At 39.5% G+C, this 22,285-nt stretch overlaps 1 protein-coding gene across 6 annotated transcripts in view; it reads right to left on the reverse strand.

Annotated features, from left to right (window-relative positions):
• Positions 1-22,285, reverse strand: part of CRB1 (crumbs cell polarity complex component 1) — a 273,482-nt gene that overhangs the window by 42,882 nt on the left and 208,315 nt on the right. For all 6 annotated transcript variants that reach the window (XM_082394140.1, XM_082394138.1, XM_082394143.1 and 3 more), the window contains 2 exons: positions 7,054-8,010; positions 1,287-1,834 (listed from right to left, as the gene is read on the reverse strand). In XM_082394140.1, coding sequence (XP_082250266.1) covers positions 1,287-1,834; positions 7,054-8,010 — 1,505 coding nt within the window. The remainder of the gene's footprint in view (positions 1-1,286; positions 1,835-7,053; positions 8,011-22,285) is intronic.

Here is a 22,285-nt window from a genome sequence, read left to right on the forward strand (position 1 = left end):
TATATCCATTGGCTGATAAATAGAATAAAACTTACTGCTACCATCGAGAGAGAGGAAAAGGGAAATAAAGAAAAATACATAATACTGATCTCCTGTAGCACAAGGAGGATTTTCAAAGGTGTAATAATATTCTCTGTAATTTATAAATTACCAGGCACTTTCACTGTCACTAATGATCGTTTGAGTTAGAGACTTTTCCTCCTGTTTTTACTGGTGAGGAAACTGAGGTCCCTTTCGTTGTCCAAGATTCTATTAACAGTCAAACAGCGAGGTTGGTACTTGGATCCTCTGGGTCCCCAGAGGAGTGACACCACCTCCCCTCCAGCTCTGCCTCTGAATCAGAAGCGTATCATAATTTGAGTTCTCACAAGGTGTCCCACAAAGTTTTCAAAACGGAAGTATTGATAAAGGAATTTCTGAGAGCTCCCTCTTTATTTATGCCCATTCCACTGTTAACATGTGATCTAGGCTAGTGACCCAACCTTTTTAAACGCCAATTTACTTCTCTGTAAATAACATCAATGGAGAGAATAAAAACGCCTGCTTTGCACAGTAGTCCTTCCACAGAATGAAATGGATTGATCCATGGAAAATAGTGCCAGGCACATTGGAGGTGCCCCTATAGTAATGCTACAATGATTCATTTTTATATATTTAGAAGCAAGCCCAGTACATGGCAATAGCTGGAGCTCAATAAATGTTCAACAGATATAAATGCCTTTCCTTTTTTTCCTCTGAAAACTCATGCAGAGCTGACAAATTTACATATTGAACTAGCTTTCAGAAGAGCATGCAAAATATACAAAGTAAAGCATGGGCTCTGAGTAATTATATTATGGAAAATTTCAAATCCAACTCCCAGAAGGAAGTTACCTCTCAGATTTTTTTTCCTTATTGACTTAGTAGATGTTCAAAACAATGGTAGGTGGGCATTTAAGATAAAGTTAATTGTATCTTCAAAATGAATTAATTCAGTTAAACCTCTGGGATGCCATTAAGAATCTGGGAATTAAAATACAATTATTCTTAAGTCATTTGGTTGTAGAAGATGTAGTTATCTTGGTTGGTTAAATGGACCATAATGGCAATAAGATCAAGGCTGTACTTTCATGGCTCAACATAAATCCCTGAGTCCTGCTGGGAAAGTACGGATGAAGCATTATTCTACGGCTGGTGGGTCAGTAACACCATATTCACATACAAAGAACAGTTATAATAAATTATCTATTTAATAAAATGAAACTTTTAGCACACACTATGGACACAGTTGGTATGAATAATCCTACCTCACACAGGTTGTCTCCGGGACAGCCTTGGGTCACATTGACAAGAACTGCATCTTGGGCTGCGTTGCTCGTTGAATTTGGGAAGAATTCCAGATTTTCGTTGTTTAACCTTATATCTTGAATACAGCCTTTGAAGAATCCACCATTAACTTCAGTCTCCTGTCTGTCAGGCAGTCCACCAATGTAGAGGACGTCTCCTCTTTGGAGTCTCCACGTAGGAGCAGAAATAAATCCTAGGTTTTGTGACGACTGATACAGTTCGATTCTATTTGGCTTGATTTTCAAAGATATCAAGCGGACATTTCCATCGCTGAGAACAAATTTTACTAATGATTTGGGAGAACCTGGAGTCAGCATTGCTAGTCTGCCATGCTCTAGCCAAACACGGATGTATTGGCAAGTGCCGTTTTCCAGAGCTAGGAGCAAGCCCGATGGACGATGTGTTCGAACAAACATGGAGAGCGTGAAGGCCTCTCCGTAGCTCTTGTCAAGATGGAAAGCAGCATATCCAGTGGAGTCGTCTTGGCCAAATCTGCCTGCCACATACACTTTAATAGAGGAGGAGAGACAAAGAGGAAACATCTGAAGACCCACAAGTAATGCATATGTATATATACATATATGCACAAATACATTCATATTTTTAAAAGTTCAAGACAGACTTATTCAATAGAATGACAATTTGAAAAGCCATCCCTGACTTTCTGAACTTCTGAGTTTACTTTATTCTGAAAATAACTAGATTTTGGTTTATAGTTTATAGTGGAAGTCCACTGATCACAAAGAGAAAGAGAAGATTTCTGCACCGATAAACTTTTGAACCTCTTCCTCACTGCCCTAAAAAGGTGGGGCTTAAACGTGGAATATCAGATACTACTGCACTCCAACTTGATTTGGAGAAACTTGGGGAGCAAGAGCTCTTCCTGCAACACATGTAAGCAGACTGTTTGAGCAATCGTCATCATTGCTATTTGGGGGCATGCTCAAACAAATGGCATCAAACCTGACTGTTCCTTGTAAAGTACAGAAACCAAGAATTAGATTTGCAAATCCTCTTTTGGGAAGATACCCCTAATAATATTAAGAGGCAAGGCAGTTGAACAAAGGAAGAGGAGGACTCTTCCTTCTGTGGTCCTGGGTGGGTGAAGGAGAGGCATGGGGCACAAAGTACTAGGGCAAAGCTGAGTTTTGAACTCACCCAACATTTCCCGTGGACAGAGAGGTTTCTAATGCATTGACGTGGCAATGCTATCGATGTGCATCACCACAAGAAAACTCTTGAGAAGTATAAAAATAAATGCTGACCTTCAAAATCATTGATGATATAGTAGGAACAAAAGTTCTTGTACTCCTAAAGCTTTCATTCCATTTGGGTGGAGGTTATATAGTCTGTCAGGTGGTGATAGGTTCTTTGATATACAAAAACTCAGGCAGAGAAAGGGACTAGGGAGAGCTGCGGGTGGGAGTGGAGTTGTCATTTTAAATGGAGTTATCAGGGAAGAACTCTCTGAGAAGGTAATATTTGAGCAGAACCCCGAAGAAAGTAGAGATATTACTGCAGAAATTCAGGAGATAAATGATGGTGGCTTGGATCAGTGGTCATGGTGCAGATGGGGAGAAGTGGTCAGATTTTGGAAATATTTTGGTAGAGCCAACAGGATTTTCTGGGGCAAGTTGCTCTCCAAGGCTTTTGGTCCAAGTAACTAGAAGCATTGAGTTTCCATTTGCAGAGATGGGGAAGAAAACAGGAGGAACAGATTTGGGGGAGAAATGAGATTCCATATTAAATTTGAGATGCCCTATTAGATATCCAGGTGGAAATTTCTAGTCAGCAGTTAGATATAGAGGTTCAGGGGAGACATTCTGGGCTAGTCATAGTAATTTTGGATGTCAGTGTAAATGTGGCATTTAAAGCCCTAAGATTGGAAGAGATCACCAACAGAGTGACTCTAGAGAGAGAAAAGAAGAGGTCCAAGAACTGAGCCCTTAAGCATCAGACATGTGGAGGTAAAGGAGATGATAAAAGAGTAAGACAGAAAGAGAACGAAGGGAGAGTGACACCCCATAAGCCTAGTGAGGAAAGAGTTTTCAGGAAGAGGGCGTATTCAACTGTGGTAACTGTTGCTGAGAGGTCAAGGCAGATGAGGACTGAAAAATGACCACTGAATCTTGCAATCTGGAAATCACTGATGAACTTGACAAAAGCATTGTCTTAAACATATTGCTATCTTCAAGTCTTCACATCCCAATCCTAACCAGAAAAAAAGCACATTCCACCATGTTTAAATGTTGTCATATGGTTCCACTGAAGTTTGAGCAAAGGTGGGACGTATTTTATTTTAGCTGAATTATAGTGAAGCTTGCTTAGGTAACCATCTGTGTTTGAAGACCTTCTGCATAAAAGTCTGCATTTTCAGAATTCTACCTTGATTTCCTACAGGAGCATTACATTTTGAATCTGCATTTGGAGACCACCTGCTCCAGACAACTACAGGTAGCTTTCAAAGTGCATTGTTAGATGTAACAATCTGTTTGAAGAGGCTAACATCTCTGAATGCACGGCAGCACTTTCATATGAGATAAAATGCTCAATAAGAAAATGTGGCTCTTGAAGTTCCCGAGGTTTGGGAATATGCACAGAATTGCTCTGCCTCAGGGGTGGTCCCCGCTGGTCATCCTGGGACGCCTGCAGCATCACTTTGTGGATCCAGATGAAAAGACAGACAGAACACAGAGCTGTTTCTTTTTCTCAGAAGCTTGACTCTCCAGCAGTCCTATTCTTCAGAAATCACAAGCAAGTAGTCAGAGCCCGTGATTTACTACATGATTTTAGAAACACCTGACGCCATATATGACTTGTCTGTGGACACGGAAAGAATGATTCTCATATGTGTTGTTGATGTGTCATGAAGAGGGATGACAAATAGGGATACGAAATAACCAAGTTTTAATGATTGATGGACTACAACAAGAAGAAACTTATTTAGAATAAATAAAAGCCACTTGGGTCTAAGTGCACTTCATTGGTTTAGGGTGGAAGAAGCAGAGATCTGTGGCACCAAGAGGGAGAACAACTCAAAGTGAACCAGTCATAGAAGGTGGCTGGCCAAAGGTCAATGGGGCATTAGGCTGCAGAACAGGAGAACATTCTCTGGAATGAGAAGGTTCCAGTCCTGTGTCACTCTTCACTGTCAGGCACATCTAGGAGCCAGATAAGCAAATGTATTCCAGAGCAAGCAAGCGGCTGATGGAGTGTCTGAAAACGATGTCAGGTGGAAAACATTAGAAGAAACTGGGTGTGTTCAGCATGATAGGAGTGATGGCTCGGATAGTACAAGACACTTTTCTTCAAATATTTGTGTTCTCAAGAAGAAGACATGTAAGTAAGGTTGACATTGGCTTCAAGAGTTACAATGCTGCCAATGACTGGAAGCTATAGGTCATCATATATTATTTTAGTACAGAAAAGACAACTTCTAGGGGATTTCTGGGAAGATGGAGTGTGAGTGACTTTCCCATTCCTGAAGGTGTGGAAGCAGAGGTTTGGGCCACTACACTTGGGTGCACAGCAGTGTAAAAACTTCAGTCATGGAGTTGCTCCTTCTATATCTAAGAAACTCTAATTCCAAGCAGATAAGAGTGTCAAAGCTTAGATGGACGACTGAAGATAAAACATATGTCAGTTGCCTCTCTTAATCAAATATTCTCTAGGAGGGACGAGGTCGGTGATACCTTTATCCTGAACAGTATCCTGGAAGCTCCACGTTCCTGGACACAGCCAGGGCGATAAGATCCACTGCGATGACCCTGCCGACAGCTCTGGGAACTAAGCTTTGAGAAACTCTTTTCTGAACTCTTCTTATTGAGACACTTGATCATTTTTAAAAAATCAACTTTAAAATATAGGAAGCCCGTCTGTCTGTTATGTTTAGTCAGCCAGCTAAATCCTCCATCCAGTCTGCTTGTTCCTTGCAATGGGTACCATGTTTGGGAAATGCTGAGCCAGGATCATGAACTGGGTGAAGTTTGCCTTGTACTTTTTAGCCCATCTCCTCCTGAACATCTATGTACAATGACAGGAAGATTCCAGGTTGTCCTTACAGCTTGTAAGCATCTTTTGTGATGGGAATAAACTCCCCAGCAAACATTCCTCAAGGATGATAGCAAATACAAAATACTTTAAATTTATGACTAAGAGGTGATATGAGAAATGTAACTTTTCTTAAAATTATACCAAGAATTTTCAGAAAGGGACGATTTTACAGAACTTACTCCCTAAAAAGATATCTTCTGAAGCTGAGCATTTTCATGAGGATTAAACAGTTTCTAATAGTGGAGGGGTGGGGGGCAGCGGGGGGAAAAGGAAACTGGAGGAAGAGAGGGGACAGCTAACCAATTCAGGAACTGGGCTTAAAGACTCTGTGATTCTCCAAGTTGGAAAAAATAAATGAAAGGAAACCAGAAGCCATGGGATTGGCATCCCTTGAATCTATTTACCAGGACAGGTAGCATTGCCACGGTCAGTATTAGCCTCATGGGTCACTGCACTTGGAAGCTGGTCAAAATGAGTCAGCATCTGTTTGTTATTTTGTATATGTAGTAAAAATATTGCCTTGGGTCAATTAAATTTTTCTTCAAAAAGTGAACATTGCTTCAGCATAATCTCCCCTTTTCTCCTTTAAAAAAATCACAAAACAACTTGCCATTCCCTTTAAAATATTACATAGAGCTAGTAGACGCCAGGCCTCATAGTCAAGCAGGTCCATGATTTGTAATGAATATTGTGGTCAGGGGGAGACCCGTGAATAGCTTCTAATAATTCTTAGCCCTTCGTACACGGAGTAGGGTATAGACCAAGACTGGTTTCAATTTTACTTCATATAAAGCAAAGAAGACTATTTACCAGATGTTGTCCTATTTCAAGTTACTCTCAAATCTTGGGGTAAATTACAGCTGCACTTCAAAGCAGTCTGTTGCAATTACCTTTCCAACATTTGCAATGCAAGAGAATAATAAAAAGAAACAGGTATGTACTGATCACTATCAACAGCAGTCTTTGGAACAATGTCGGAAGTAAGGATTTTGAAATGCATTTCAAACTGATTTGCTAGAGAAATTAGATCAATTAGTTTATGGCATCTACCAAGTTTCAGTGTTGTTATTTTTTTAAAACTTTTTTCTTTCTTTTTTTCTTAAGACACGTAGGTAGAATACCTGTTTTCTCCAATGCAACTCTGGAAAATACACCTTTGAATAAAATTGGTGGTTTATAAAAGTGCTAAACTTAAGCATGATTTTGGAACTAGTGTGAATTGCATAGAGAGGAGGGCAAAGAAGTAACTATGTACTGAGAGTCTACTATGCACGCGGCATTGTGCTAGAATTTGGCATTGACTAGTTTCATGTCTAACGGTCCTGTTTTTCCAAAAAGATCACTCCTCTTTCAAATAAGATTTACAATAAATTTCTGATACACAACAAATGGTAAAATTGTAATAGCATTTTGTAAACACCAAGATGTAAACCCATTTGGATGGGAGCTATGGGCTTATTTTTCACTTCTCTGCATGAGTGAAACCCTGGTGTCCTATGAATCCACTCAGATTTAATTAAGGTACATCATCAGCCTCTTCATTTTCCTGTCAGTGGGCAGCCAGCCGCAGAGTCCTGAGGGCTCCTGATGAGTCATAACCAGCAGGAGCGGCCCAGCTGTTTTGTCCCGGCTCTGCTCTGAGGCACAGCCTTCCTGGCGCCCGGCCCCTCTCACCTCTGTGACAGCTCCGGCCTCGGTAGGGCCGGTAGCAATCACACTGGTAACTAAGCCACAAGTTGAGGCAGCGTCCTCTGTTGTGACAGGGTTGGCTCTCACACCAGTCCTTTCTCGTGCAGCCTGCCTTGACATTTAATGACCAGCCGGACGAGATGTTCTCCGGGGTGATGGGATTCGAGTCAAGGTGAACATCTTGGAGGCAGCCCACAAGCGAAGGTATGGATGGTCTATTATAGACGTTAAGCAGAGCAACACCACTGTGGGCTGTTCCCTCTGGTAAACCCCCCAAAAAGGAGTTTTGTAAAGCACACGTTGACCCATCGCTTCCAAATGGAGAAGGAGCTCTCGTGATGCATGTCCGCAGGCAAGACTCGTCAAGTAAGGCAAGGGTCACAGCCTCTGCAAACGTCACCTCCACTGCATGCCACTCCCCATCGCTGGTGCTGTGGGAGATGAACAGGACCACCTCTGGCTGATCCCTGACTTGAATTGATAAGTGGACGTAGCCACTGAGCAGCTCCAGTATCACAAACACGTCCCTGTCACCTCGGAAAAGTAGAAGTGCCACTGGCTGGACAGTCTGAAACCTGAGGGCTATTTTACAACCGGAGTCCTTGGCTGTCACTGAGCCACTTGGGACCCACAGGAAGCCATCACCCTCAAAAGAAAGTGTGGTGACCGTTTCACACCGTGACCCAGTATAGCCGGAGGGACACAGGCAGCCGAATCCATGCTGGCCATTGCGGATGTGAGGGATGCATGTTCCATTATTTAGACATGCATGATCAGCACAGCTGAGGAGCAAATCAGAACAGTCCCTTCCTCCATAAAATGCTCCCGAACGGTTATCAAATGGGCAACGGCAAGTGTAAGTCCCAGGCAAGTTCTCACAAGTACCACCGTTTTGGCAAGGGCTTGAAGAGCACTCATCGACGTCCTCTTCACAGTGGACCCCTGTTCGATGATAAAGAATAGATTGAAATTACATATATTCAGATCAAAAATAGAACTTTCACATAATCTTCATGTACAATCTTTTGGAGGTGCAGAACCGGCTCAGGTGTAGGACTGTTAACAGAGTGAAATGTGAACAGAGATTGAGGAGCTGATACCTATTCTATCATTCTGCATGGATGGTGCACAGAAGTGCAGTCATGGCGAACCCTGAATTCTCCCTCTAGAAATAGGTTATTTGCCAAAAAGGGTGGTTGACTCAAACTATCATTGTCAGATATATATGTGACACTGAATATCATAAAAATTTTTTTTAAAAGAGAGAGAAATAGATTGCTATTGGGAGCAATGGTAGACACAAATTATTTACTTGGGGACTTAATTCCCAGATATTGTTTGTCTTGCCCTGGGCTGCTAATTTCACTCTATTCTACTTGGAAACAGCAATCTGCCTTCTCCACTTTTTGCACCCCCCCGTAACCCCTAGACACACAGACAGTCCAGACAACTCTCTCTGTGGAGGGCTTCTGAGGAGAATGGAAGGTCCCAAACCTCCTTGCCACAAGTCTAGTATAAACCATGAAATCTATCCAATAACAAGGTCTGGTTTCTAGTTTCTTTACTTTCTTTTACTCTTTTTCCTGGTTCTAAGTCAAAAAAAGGTATCTAATTAGAGAATTGTTAGAATTCATTTAATCCAGGTAACAAAAAGAACTATAACACTTTTTAAGAGTGATGGCTATTGCTTTTTAATGAAGTTCAAATGAACAAATAGTGTTAACAAAAACTGACACATGTATAGGGCTGTGGCTTCGACGGCACCATCATCCACGTTATGTGTTTGTGTTTACAGCAATCTCCCGAGGTTTTCAAGGCAGATAGGTTTAGCTCTCTTTCACAGACAACACTGAGGCTTAGAAAGATTGATGTCTAAACTCCAAAGCACTTCTACAATCTGGTTTTTAAAATCCAGTCTGACACTTTCTGTTTTTTAATTGATAATTTAGTGCATTCTTGTTTTTTGTTATTACTAACATGTCTGTCCTATTTTCCTATTTAACTCCACGCCTAAATGTGTGCTTCATAAATTTAACCAAAGGCTCCTATATTGATAATGTTGGATCTGAATCCCAGCTAGGCAGTGAGCAGGTTACATTTATTTTTTGTGTCTGGGTCTTCTGATCTATAAAATGGGGTTGAAAATAGTACCTGTATCACAGGGCTTTAAAGGTTAAGTGAGTAAAGACACGTAAAATGCTCATAACATTGCTTGACATATAAGTGACTTCTCAGTAAGTGTTGGCTGTAATTAAAAAGTAATAACCAAAGAAATTACCCTCACATGACAAAATCAAATAGCACTGTCATCATTGAGAGAGACTATTTAGAAAGTGTGGGCATACGGAATGACCCACAAATTGCATAACTTTACATAATGAGAGATTTACTTGGACAGCATATTAGGCTGGAATCTCATTAGATCACGCTCTTCACGAGGGAAGGGAAGCTGTTTGATTTACCAATGTATGTCTAAACCACAGCACGATGCCTGGCTCACGTTTGGCATTCGGTAATTAATTTTTGTATGAATTGATTAATGACGACCTTTGTAAGGTGATTAAAATTTTTATACTGCATTTAACCTGATCTAATCCAGAGCTCAAAGTGCTCTTTTTGTGTCTATTTTCAGATAAATTTACCCAATGTTAATTTTTGCCCACAGCCATTTATGTACCATACATTTAGACCCTTGATTGGACCCTCCTGTACTTATATTTTACTTTACTTAGATTACTTTCATACAATCTTTGTTAATCCAAAAGTATTTCAACCTCTGTGAAAGGAGGGAACGTGTTACAATCTTAGAGTCTCCCACAGTCCCTGCACAGTGCTGTGCATATGTGTGTTATAAAAAGCTGGATGAGTAGAAAAAATAAAACTAAATCAAACTGATTTATGTGATCTATAATCATCCTCATAGGCAACAGAACCGACACAGAAATTACGGGCTATATTTTAAAGGAATGTTAGAATGCAAGTTTCATTTAACTGAACTTACGAAAAGTTCAAACTTTTGTATTAGAAGATAGTTTACTTAAATTTGATTTTCACAGGATTTTGAAAACACAAAAAAGTCAATCCGTAAGCATTTAATTAAGAGGAATGCTGAACAGCTCATGAGTTATAATTGAAGAAAAACTCTTTTTTCCCACCCATTGTGCCTTTAAACATATTTAATGGGGGATAAAATCTCCCACAGACCCCAAGTCTTTTCTGTTCAGCCTTGATTAATAATAGTCTTAAGATCACATTTTAAAGACCAATAATGTATAGGATGGCCAGTCATAAGAAATGTAAGTTTCAGTGCACTTTGGAATTGAATCTTTTTTCTTTGTCTGTTAGGTCGACTTCAAGCTGTCTTGAAAAAGGACCAGGAAGGGTTCCCCCTTCTTTTTTCCCTCCCCTCCCCACCTCTAGACTTCTGCCTGAGTGTCAGAAGGGTTCAGAAAGTTTCCCCTGACTGGTGCTGGTGTTAGATGGCTCCACTCTCTCTGAGACTGGCAGGTGTTTCAAGGTGACTTTTATCCCGGGGCTCTTTGTGGGGTTCTTGGAGCCCCCTGGTCCATCGCTCCAGCTGAGACTCCAACCAGCAGGCCTTGTTCTCACATTGTCCCTCCCCCAGCCCCTTCCTCATTGGTTTCCTGAGGTCTACTTGACATCACCAACTCTGTCTGTTGTTCTTCCTGCACCTTCTGAGGGGGATCAGGACCGTTTTACACTGACCACTGCCTGACACTCCTCCCGTGATTCCCCAAGGACCCCAGGTCCACGGGCCTCTGCCCTGCAGGTGGAGGGGAGCATGGCTGCTGCCCAGCCCAGCCCAGCCCAGCAGCAATTCCCCTTCCTTCTCTCTCTTTCCTGCTGCCCCAGGTGAGCAGTCACACCCTTTCATCTTTTTCTTTTTTTTGAAAAGACTTTTCAGAACTGCTTAGACTCTGTGTTGTTTATTACTGTCCAAATACATGAAGTTCTGATGAAATAAAATCATGTGGTACAGATAAAAACAGGCCATGAAAGCCCAGAGTCATTAGAGGGCCAAATTGCAGACCGCCCAACAGTTCACATTTTAAGAATTTGAAACACCTAAAAATAGATAACGTGGTTTCTGAAAAAGAAAGAAAGAGAAGGAAAGATGAAAGGAAAAAAAAAAAAGGAGAAGAAAAGGAGGGAGGGAGGAGAGAAGAAACCATTCAGGAAATGTTAGCTTACAAGAATACAGAGCTTAGAAAGAAGAGAAAAATGCATAAAAAAATGCATAAACTTTGTGCAGGTTAATGCAATAGTAAACAGTAGAATACATAGGCCTCCTAATACTTTTGTAATGGCATACATATAATGTCTCTAGCAGTTTTCTAAAATATGCAGACAGATAGAGGACCTTCAAGATGGCAGAGGAGTAAGACGTGGAGATCACCTTCCTCCCCACAAATACATCAAAAATACATCAACATGTGGAACAACTCCTACAGAACACCTACTGAATGCTGGTAGAAGACCTCAGATTTCCCAAAAGCTGTGTGGCTGACAGGGTCTTGGTGCTCTGGCTGGGTGTCAGGCCTGAGCCTCTGAGGTGGGAGAGCCGAGTTCAGGACATTGGACCACCAGAGACCTCCTGGCCCCACATAATATCAATCGGTGAGAGCTCTCCCAGATATCTCCATCTCAACACTAAGACCCAGCTCCACTCAACGATCAGCAAGCTCCAGTGCTGGACACCTGATGCCAAACAACTAGCAAGACAGGAATACAACCCCACCGTTAGCAGAGAGGCTGCCTAAAATCATAATAAGGTCACAGACACCCCAAAACACACCACCGGACGTGGTCCTGCCCACCAGAAAGACAAGATCCAGCTTCATCTACCAGAACACAGGCACCAGTGCCCTCCACCAGGACGCCTACACAACCCACTGAACCAACCTTACCCACTGAGGGCAGACACCAAAAACAACGGGAACTACAAACCTGTAGCCTGTGAAAAGGAGAACCCAAACACAGTAAGTTAAGCAAAATGAGAAGACAGAGAAATATGCAGCAGATAAAGGAACAAGGTAAAAACCCACCATACCAAACAAATGAAGAGGAAATAGGCAGTCTACCTGAAAAAGAATTCAGAGTAATGATAGTAAAGGTGGTCCAAAATCTTGTACATAGAATGGAAAAAATACAAGAAACATTTAACAAGGACCTACAAGAACTAAGGAGCAAACAAACAATGATGAACAACACAATAAATGAAATTAAAAATTCTCTAGAAGGACTCAATAGCAGAATAACTGAGGCAGAAGAATGGATAAGTGACCTGGAAGATAAAATAGTGGAAATAACTACTGCAGAGCAGAATAAAGAAAAAAGAATGAAAAGAAATGAGGACAGTCTCAGAGACCTCTGGGACAACATTAAACCTATCAACATTCAAATTATAGGGGTCCCAGAAGAAGAAGAGAAAAAGAAAGGGACTGAGAAAATATTTGAAGAGATTATAGTTGAAAACTTCCCTAATATGGGAAAGGAAATAGTCAATCAAGTCCAGGAAGCACAGAGAGTCCCATAGAGGATAAAATCAAAGAGAAATATGCTGAGAAACTTATTAATAAAACTATCAAAAATTAAATACAAAGAAAAAATATTAAAAGTAGCAAGGGAAAAGCAACAAATAACATACAAGGGAATCCTCATAAGGGTAACAGCTGATCGTCCAGCAGAAACTCTGCAAGCCAGAAGGGAGTGGTAGGACATATTTAAAGCGATGAAAGGGAAAAACCTACAACCAAGATTACTCTACCCAGCAAGGATCTTATTCAGATTCACTGGAGAAATTAAAACCTTTACAGACAAGCAAAAGCTGAGAGGGTTCAGCACCACCAATCCAGCTCTACAACAAATGCTAAAGGAACTTCTCTAAGCGGGAAACACAAGAGAAGGAAAACACCTACAATAACAAACGCAAAATAATTAAGAAAATGATAATAGGAACATACATATCAATAATTACCTTAAATGTAAATGGATTAAATGCTCCAACCAAAAGACATAAACTGGCTGAATGGATACAAAAATAAGACCCATATACATGCTGTCTAAAAGAGACCCACTTCAGACCTAGGGATACATACAGACTGAAAGTGAGGGGATGGAAGAAGATATTCCATACAAATGGAAATCAAAAGAAAGCTGGAGTAGCAATTCTCATGTCAGAAAAAATAGACTTTAAAATAAAGACTATTACAAGAGACAAAGAAGGACACTACATAATGATCAAGGGATCTATGCAAGAAGATATAACAACTGTAAATATTTATGCACCCAACATAGGAGCATCTCAATACATAAGGCAAATGCTAACAGGCATAAAAGGGGAAATGGACGGCAATACAATAATAGTAGGGGACTTTAACACCTCACTTTCACCAATGGACAGGTCAACCAAAATGAAAACAAATAAGGAAACACAAGCTTTAAATGATACATTAAATGAGATGGACTTAATTGATATTTATAGGACATTCCATCCAAAAACAGCAGATTACACTTTCTTCTCAAGTGCTCATGGAACATTCTCCAGGATAGATCATGGACCTATCCTAGATCATGGATTTGTGACCTTTGGTCACAAATCAAGCCTTGGTAAATTTAAGAAAATTGAAATTGTACCAAGTATCTTTTCTGACCACAACACTGTGAGACTAGATATCAATTACAAGAAAAAAACTGTTAAAAATACCTAGAAACAAAGGACAATGAAAACACGATGGCCCAAAACCTATGGGATGCAGCAAAAGCAGTTCTAAGAGGGAAGTTTATAGCAATACAATCCTACTTCAAGAAACAAGAAAAATCTCAAATAAACAACCCAACCTTACACCTAAAGCAATTAGAAAAGAAGAACAAAAAAACCCCCAAAGTTAGCAGAAGGAAAGAAATCATAAAGATCAGATCAAAAATAAGTGAAAAAGAAATGAAGGAAACAATAGCAAAGATCAATAAAACTAAAACCTGGTTCTTTGAGAAGATAAACAAAATTGATAAACCATTAGCCAGACTCATCAAGAAAAAGAGGGAGAAGACTCAAATCAACAGAATTAGAAATGTAAAAGGAGAAGTAACAACTGACACTGCAGAAATACAAAGGATCATGAGACATTACTACAAGCAACTCTATGCCAATAAAGTGGACAACCTGGAAGAAATGGACAAATTCTTAGAAAAGCAAAACCTTCCGAGACTGAACCAGGAAGAAATAGAAAATATAAACAGATGAATCACAAGCATTGAAACTGAGACTGTGATTAAAAATCTTCCAACAAACCAAAGCCCAGGACCAGATGGCTTCAAAGGCAAATTCTATCAAACATTTAGAGAAGAGCAAACACCTATCCTTCTCAAACTCTTTCAAAATATAGGAGAGGGAGGAACACTCCCAAACTCATTCTACAAGGCCACTGTCACCCTGATACCAAAACCAGAGAAAGATGTTACAAAAAAAGAAAACTACAGGCCAATATCATTGATGAATATAGATGCAAAAATCTGCAACAAAATACTAACAGAATCCAGCAGCACATTTAAAGGATCATACACCATGATCAAGTGGGGTTGACCCCTGGAATGCAAGGATTCTTCAATATATGCAAATCAATCAATGTGACACACCATATTAACAAACTGAAGGAGAAAACCCATATAATCATCTCAATAGATGCAGAAAAAGCTTTTGATAAAATTCCACACCCATTTATGATAAAAACTCTCCAGAAAGTAGGAATAGAGGGAACTTACCTCAACATAATAAAGGCCATATATGACAAACCCACAGCCAACATCGTTCCCAATGGTGAAAAACTGAAACCATTTCCACTAAGATCAGGAACAAGACAAGGTTGCCCACGCTCACTACTATTATTCAACATAGTTTTGGAAGTTTTAGACACAGCAATCAGAGAAGAAAAAGAAATAAAAGGAATCCAAATAGGAAAAGAAGAAGTAAAGCTGTCACTGTTTGCAGATGACATGATACTATACATAGAGAATCCTAAAGATGCTACCAGAAAACTACTAGAGCTAATCAATGAATTTGGTAAAGTAGCAGGATACAAAATTAATGCACAGAAATCTCTTGCACTCCTATACCCTAATGACGAAAAATCTGAAAGAGAAATCAAGGAAACACTCCCATTTGCCATTACAACAAAAAGAATAATATACCTAGGAATAAACCTACCTTAAGAGACAAAAGACCTGTATGCAGAAAACTATAAGACACTGGTGAAAGAAATTAAAGATGATACAAACAGATGGAGAGATATACAATGTTCTTGGATTGGAAGAATCAATATTGTGAAAATGACTCTACTACCCAAAGCAATCTACAGATTCAGTGCAATCCCTATCAAACTACCAATGGCATTTTTCACAGAACTATAACAAAAAATTTCACAATTTGTATGGGAACACAAAAGGCCTCGAATAGCCAAAGCAATCTTGTGAAAGAAAAACAGAGCTGGAGGAATCAGGCTCCCTGACTTCAGACTATACTACAAAGCTACAGTAATCAAGACAGTATGGTACTGCACAAATACAGAAATATTGATCAATGGAACAGGATAGAAAGCCCAGTATAAACCCACGCACATATGGTCATCTTATCTTTGATAAATGAGGCAAGAATATACAATGGAGAAAAAGACAGTCTCTTCAATAAGTGGTGCTGGGAAAACTGGACAGCTACATGTAAAAGAAGGAAATTAGAACACTCTCCAACACCATACACAAAAATAAACTCAAAATGGTTAAAGACCTAAATGTAAGGCCAGACACTATCAAACTCTTAGAGGAAAACATAGGCAGAACACTCTATGACATAAATCACAGCAAGATCCTTTTTGAACCACCTCCTAGAGAAATGGAAATAAAAACAAAAATAAACAAATGGGACCTAATGAAACTTGAAAGCTTTTGCACAGCAAAGGAAACCATAAACAAAATGAAAAGCCAACCTTCAGAAGGGGAGAAAATATTTGCAAATGAAGCAACTGACAAAGGATTAATCTCCAAAATATACAAGCAGCTCATGCAGCTCGATATCAAAAAAAACAAACAACCCAATCAAAAATTGAGCAGAAGACCTAAATAGACATTTCTCTAAAGAAGATATACAGATTGCCAACAAACACATGAGAGGATGCTCAACATCACTAATCATTAGAGAAATGCAAATCAAAACTACAATGAGATATCATCTCATACCGGTCAGAATGGCCATCATCAAAAAATCTAGAAAGAATAAATGCTGGAGAGGGTGTGGAGAAAAGGGGAACCCTCTTGCACTGTTGGTGGGAATGTAAATTGATACAGCCACTATGGAGAACGGTATGGAGGTTCCTTAAAAAACTAAAAATAGAACTATCATATGACCAAGCAATCCCACTACTGGGCATATACCCTGAGAAAAATCATAATTCCAAGAGTTATGTACTACAATGTTCATTGCAGCACTATTTACAATAGCCAGGACATGGAAGCAACCTAAGTGTCCATCGACAGATGAATGGATAAAGATGGAATATTACTCAGCCACAAAATGAAACGAAATTGAGTTATTTGTAGTGAGGTGATTGGACCTAGAGTCTGACATACAGAGTGACGTAAGTCAGAAAGAGAAAAAAAAAATATCGTATGCTAAAAAAAAAATTGTTCTGAAGAACCTACGGGCAGGACAGGAATAAAGACGCAGATGTATAGAATGGACTTGAGGACATGGGGAGGGGGAAGGGTAAGCTGGGATGAAGTGAGAGAGTGGCATGGACGTATATACACTACCAAATGTAAAATAGATAGCTAGTGGGAAGCAGCCGCAAAGCACAGGGAGATGAGCTCGTGCTTTGTGACCCACCTAGAGGCATGGGATAGGGAGGGTGGGAGGGAGATGCAAGAGGGAGGAGATATGGGGATATATGTATACGTATAGTTGATTCACTTTGCTATACAGCAGAAACTAACACAACATTGTAAAGTAATCATACTCCAATAAAGATGTTAAAAAAATGCAGACACTATTTAAGGATCATTCTAGATAAAAATACATATTTCTTTAAAGGGTGGGCGTGGGGGAGAGGAAGTATGGTCTTAGGTCAGATCTCCACAGATGTACAAAGATGAAACTATGTTTTTTTGGTAATTCTAGCAGATACAGCAGCAAAAGTTTGTTGTAAGGATGTTGGCTGGTTTTCAGAGGGTTACTTTCAAATATAACATTACAGCTCCATGTGTAAAAAAATCTTTGTGATAAGTTAATTTTATTAACCCTGAAAAATGTCTATATTGACATCTCTTTCTAAGGTAAAATAAAAGTGGCAGAGTTGTGAATGGGTAAGGGGTATAAGCTTTAAAACAAATGTGAACCCTCTTTGGGTTCTTCTCACACAAATGGTACAGACTCTTAATTACAATAAACTTCCTTAAAAACCTTTTATATTCCTCAGGTAGGTGGAGAATCTAGTCTAAGTTGCACTTCCCCCTCTCTCCCCAAATTTAGGTGAGACTGGAGTCTCCTTGAAGCTGCTCCCACTCGTTGGGGTTACAATGTAGCTCCCAACCCTACACTTGAGGGCTGGGCTACAGCTCGGCACAGTAGCAAGTCTCCAGAGAAAACTCTGCACAGACTCAGTCCTTCAAACTGCCTCTCAAGGGCTTCCCTGGTGGTGCAGGAGATAGGAATCCGCCTGCCAATGCAGGGGACACGGGTTTGATCCCTGGTCCGGGAAGATCCCACATGCTGCGGATCAACTAAGCCCGTGTGCCACAGCTACTGAGTCTGTGCTCTAGAGCCCGCAAGCCATGACTGCTGAGCCCATGTGCCACAACTACTGAGGCCGCGCACCTAGAGCCTGTGCTCTACAACAAGAGAAGCCACCGTGAGGAGAGGCCCGTGCACTGCAACGAAGAGTAGCCCCCGCTCGCCACAACTAGAGAAAGCCCGCTCACAGCAACGAAGACCCAACACAGCCAAAAATAAATTAAAAAATTAACTCTTAAAAAAAAAAAACTGCCTCACAAGAGTTTTCACGTACACTTGAAATGAGCAAACATTTCAAAAGCCTAAAGTCTGTCATCTGTCTTGATTTTGACATTCTGCACTATAGTCTCTCATTATTCACTTTGGTTCCTGACAGCAACCATATTTTGACCTCTTAGTTGAAACTTTAATTTACTGTTTTCTTAAATTTACAAAATCCCTACTCTGTACCCAACCCTCACAGAGGATTGTAAGAGACGCAAAGCAGAAGAGACAGACCTGACCTCTATATGCTTACAGCATAATGGAAATACAGAAATACACTGACAATACAGAAAATGTATACGGCAGGTTCTCAATGAGTATATGGAAAATATGTGAGGATCAAACTCAGGGAACATTAGAGAAGATTTAGCAAAGTTTTAAAGAAAAAGCACTGAATAAGAAATCATCACAAATCTTAAGAAAACTCAAAATTTTAAATTACATCAATAAACAAATGCTGATTACATATCTACTGCGTATAGAATACTGTGGATAACATGGAATAAAAACTGGTCCTTGCCCTCAGTGAGTTTAATGGAAAAGCAAGACAAATTTGTCAAAAATTAAATGATAGTGTAAATCAAGACAACACTCACAGTGTATAATGGATTCCAAGTGAATCCAGCTGCTCTGGAGAGAGAGAGAGCTCTTCAGGCTGGGCTGCGCTGGGAAGATTTTGTAGTGATAGGATTTTAGATAGGTTTTCAAGTATGACAAAGATCGGCAGAAGTAAATGAATACACAAAAACTCTTTCATGGAAAACCATACGCCATTTTGAGGTGACAGTGCGTTTGACAATCTAGTTGGGATGGAGGATTTACATAGGAAAAGCAAGTCAGAAAGATTAAATGTAGCCAGAGTGAAGAAGGTCTGGAATTTAGGGAGTTTTTAATTATTTTTTAAAAATTAATTTGTTTACTTATTTATTTTTGGAAGGCAGTGGGGAATAAACTGGTAGTTGTTGGATAGAAGACCAAAGTGGTTTCTTGTAAAGACCAGTCCCACAGGGATCTGTAACAGAGTGAAGTGGGAAGAAACCAGAGACAGGAAGATGCTAGACAGTTGTTAAAATTGTCCACACCTAAGATTATGAGGGCCTAGTATCAGACATTTATTCCTTTATAATTAACAGTACCCTTTCATTTACCATTGGTCAGCAAATAAGTACAGAGGGTGATACTTTCTTTACGTTTGCTTACTGTATTTTATCTTGTAATTACTAAAATTTATATATTTAATCTTTCACAACATAACTATCAATCACTTGATTATGTATTTTCTTTAAATATAAACAGAGAAACTAGTTTTAAATTTTACCTTCATGGAGGAAAAAAAAAAAAAAAGTAGAGAAAGCCCGTATTTAGGTCAATAGTCTGAAGAAAATAAGAAGAATTAGATATTAAAAGTAGAATGATACACAGTAATTTATGCTTTTACTTTGTTTAAAATCTGTTCTGTTGACATCTCCAACATAAAATAAGGTTAGACATATTTATTTGATGGACCTGGAAAATTAAAGTAGGAAGAAAGATTGAAACTCATTTTATTGGCTATTTGACTGGCTCAGCAAAGAAGATCTGCTGTCAATCAAGATAAAAGGATTAGGCAATATTTGTGGGATTACCAGTGTCATTCAGTCTTCTTAATTGGGTATTTTAGTTGACAATGAATTGGTTATTTATGTCCATGTATTTATAGTACGAGGTGGATTGCTTGAAGCTGACTGTTATTTTGTTTATGTGAAGTCAATTCATTTAATTCAAAAGGGTCACTCCTTTTATTTTTCTAAAATTCTTTTATTTGCATATCTGATTCTATGATAAGATTGCATTTCAAAAAATAATCAGGATAGGGAATAGTCCTATTACCTGGAATATCCCGTATTTACATCAGAATAAATTATATTAATGGATAAAAAGGACAGGCTTTATGTTTAATATAAATATCATGGGCTATTAAAATGACCTTGCTATATTCCCACTTTATTGAAAGTCATGGTTAATGAAGTTATCAGAAAACTATTTCTACAAAAACCTATATACATATAAGTTTCATCTTTCTCTATTTTAATTGACTTAGGTGGGTTTTTATTATTTTAATAGATAGAAATCAAGAAAAAATTAAAGTCCAAGGACTCCTTGCATAAGTATTTCCTTTACTCATTACTTTCTGTTCCTCAAAACTTCTAATTTTCAGTTGATAGTAATATCTAATATAGCATTAATAGTAGTTGCTAAATAAACATCTTAAAAACTCTAACAATGGTACCAATTACCTTATACAAGTAATAAGAAAAGAGTGAGTTACCTATGAGCACCACCATTAAAATGTGAAAACCTTGTGTCCTGGCTCCAAACATTTTTCTGTAGAAAAAGAGACACCCATCCAAACACCTACTAGGTTGACAGGATCAGTTTCTGATGATTTTCTTCCATTTCCAAAAGTGTGTCATCTTCTTCTTTCAGGCAGAGTGTGAGGACTTAGTTTGGGTGCCAGATCCGTGGGGCTTAGTGTAATAAGACCTGTTTGTGCTGCTTACCAAGCAGACTTGTGACATTCTTAGTTCCTACTTACACATGGGGCCTCCCCTTTTTAAGTCACAAGAGTGAACACTGACACTTTTATCACAGAAAAATGAGTTTTGGGGGACTCTACAGACAGATTGCCATTTTTGGTAACTTCTATTATGGAAAATTAGAGCTTGGTTTTATCTTTTTCTTCACAACAGAAATGTGGTTTTTTAGTTCTGTTTTAACTCTTTTTTGTTCTGTTTTGCTTTTGAATAGCAGTTAAGAAATTCATGGCAACTTCAAATCCATTGAATATCTATGCATGGAATTGGAAAAGAGAAATCAAGAAAACAGCAGGGGTTTTCATTAGACTTAACAGACTGTGGCAAAAGAGTTATTTGTGCGATGCTCTCAGGCTTAAATTCCACTCTCTATGAAAAAATAACCATGCTCTACTCGTCTTAAATACAATGGTATTTGATTTTGTACAACAGAACAATTTGAACAGGCGAGGTGTTTGGGATGTACTTAGAGTAATTGGTGCTTGACATTTTTTTTTAACATTTTCTGAGAGGCAGACCTGAGGATGTGCAGAGGTTTTACTCGGGCAGTACAGGGTGAGATATCACCAAGCCTTAAAAATCTGCCATGGATCTGAGCCTGGTGAGCTGTGGTGGAAACCAGGTGGTGAGGGAGGCAGGAAAGAGACAAAGCCGGAGTCCTTGCAGTAGCGTACTTCTTCACTCGTTTGTCATTGGTTCACCTTTTACCTGTGACCTGTGCTGGACAAATGTGCTCCATTCATTTATTATTCATTCAACCTTTTAGCAGTGCTGGAAATAGGATGGTGGGTAAAAGGAGCCTGGGTTCTGTTTCACGGGGCACACAGGTTGGCCAAGTTTACAGCCCTAGGGAGAGCTGGGCAGACGGGGGCCTTGGGGACTGCAGGACAAAGCTAGGCCATGGGGGCTAGAGGTGAGGATGGGGTGGGGAAGACAAGCAACATATTCAGAGTTCTGATCAATGGATCAGCTCAGAGAGACGTTTCCAGCAATCATCAGGGAGCCAGGATAATGAAGTAGAATAAACAGGGAACAGGAGCCTCGAAAATTGATTTTCAAATGCCAACTTTGATACTAGGCTAGGAGAACCCAGGTGAGTAGCTATTTTTTTTAAGTTGAAGTTTATCTATAAAGTGGACATAATAAAGCCTATTAAACGGTTACTTTGTGTGAACAAAATGGGAACTACAATTGCTTGGGGAATAGTAGTATTTTAAAATAGTTTCAGTAGTGTGAGTGTGTGTGTGTATGTGTGTGTGTGTGTGTGTGCAATGAATAGGTGAACTTGAGCATAAATGACTTGGATAAAAATATAGAAGGCTTACCAAATTTGCAGGCAACATGAACTTGTTAAAGATAATGACTGCTCTGAAGCAGAAATGATGGTCCAACCCAGCAGTCACTTCCCCAACTCATCCCACCCACCTTCCTTATGGGGAGAACATGCCTCCACTGAAAGCAGATCTTTCCCCCCTTTCCTGTTTACCCATTTCTGTCCCCCTCTAACCTTAAAAAACCTAACTATAGGAATGAGATTACTAAGCAATTGAAACTAACTTTTGACTTATGCTCTCCTGACTGC

This window comes from Balaenoptera borealis (genome assembly GCF_965194805.1).
Source record: "Balaenoptera borealis genome assembly, chromosome: 1".
Classification (NCBI taxonomy): domain Eukaryota; kingdom Metazoa; phylum Chordata; class Mammalia; order Artiodactyla; family Balaenopteridae; genus Balaenoptera; species Balaenoptera borealis.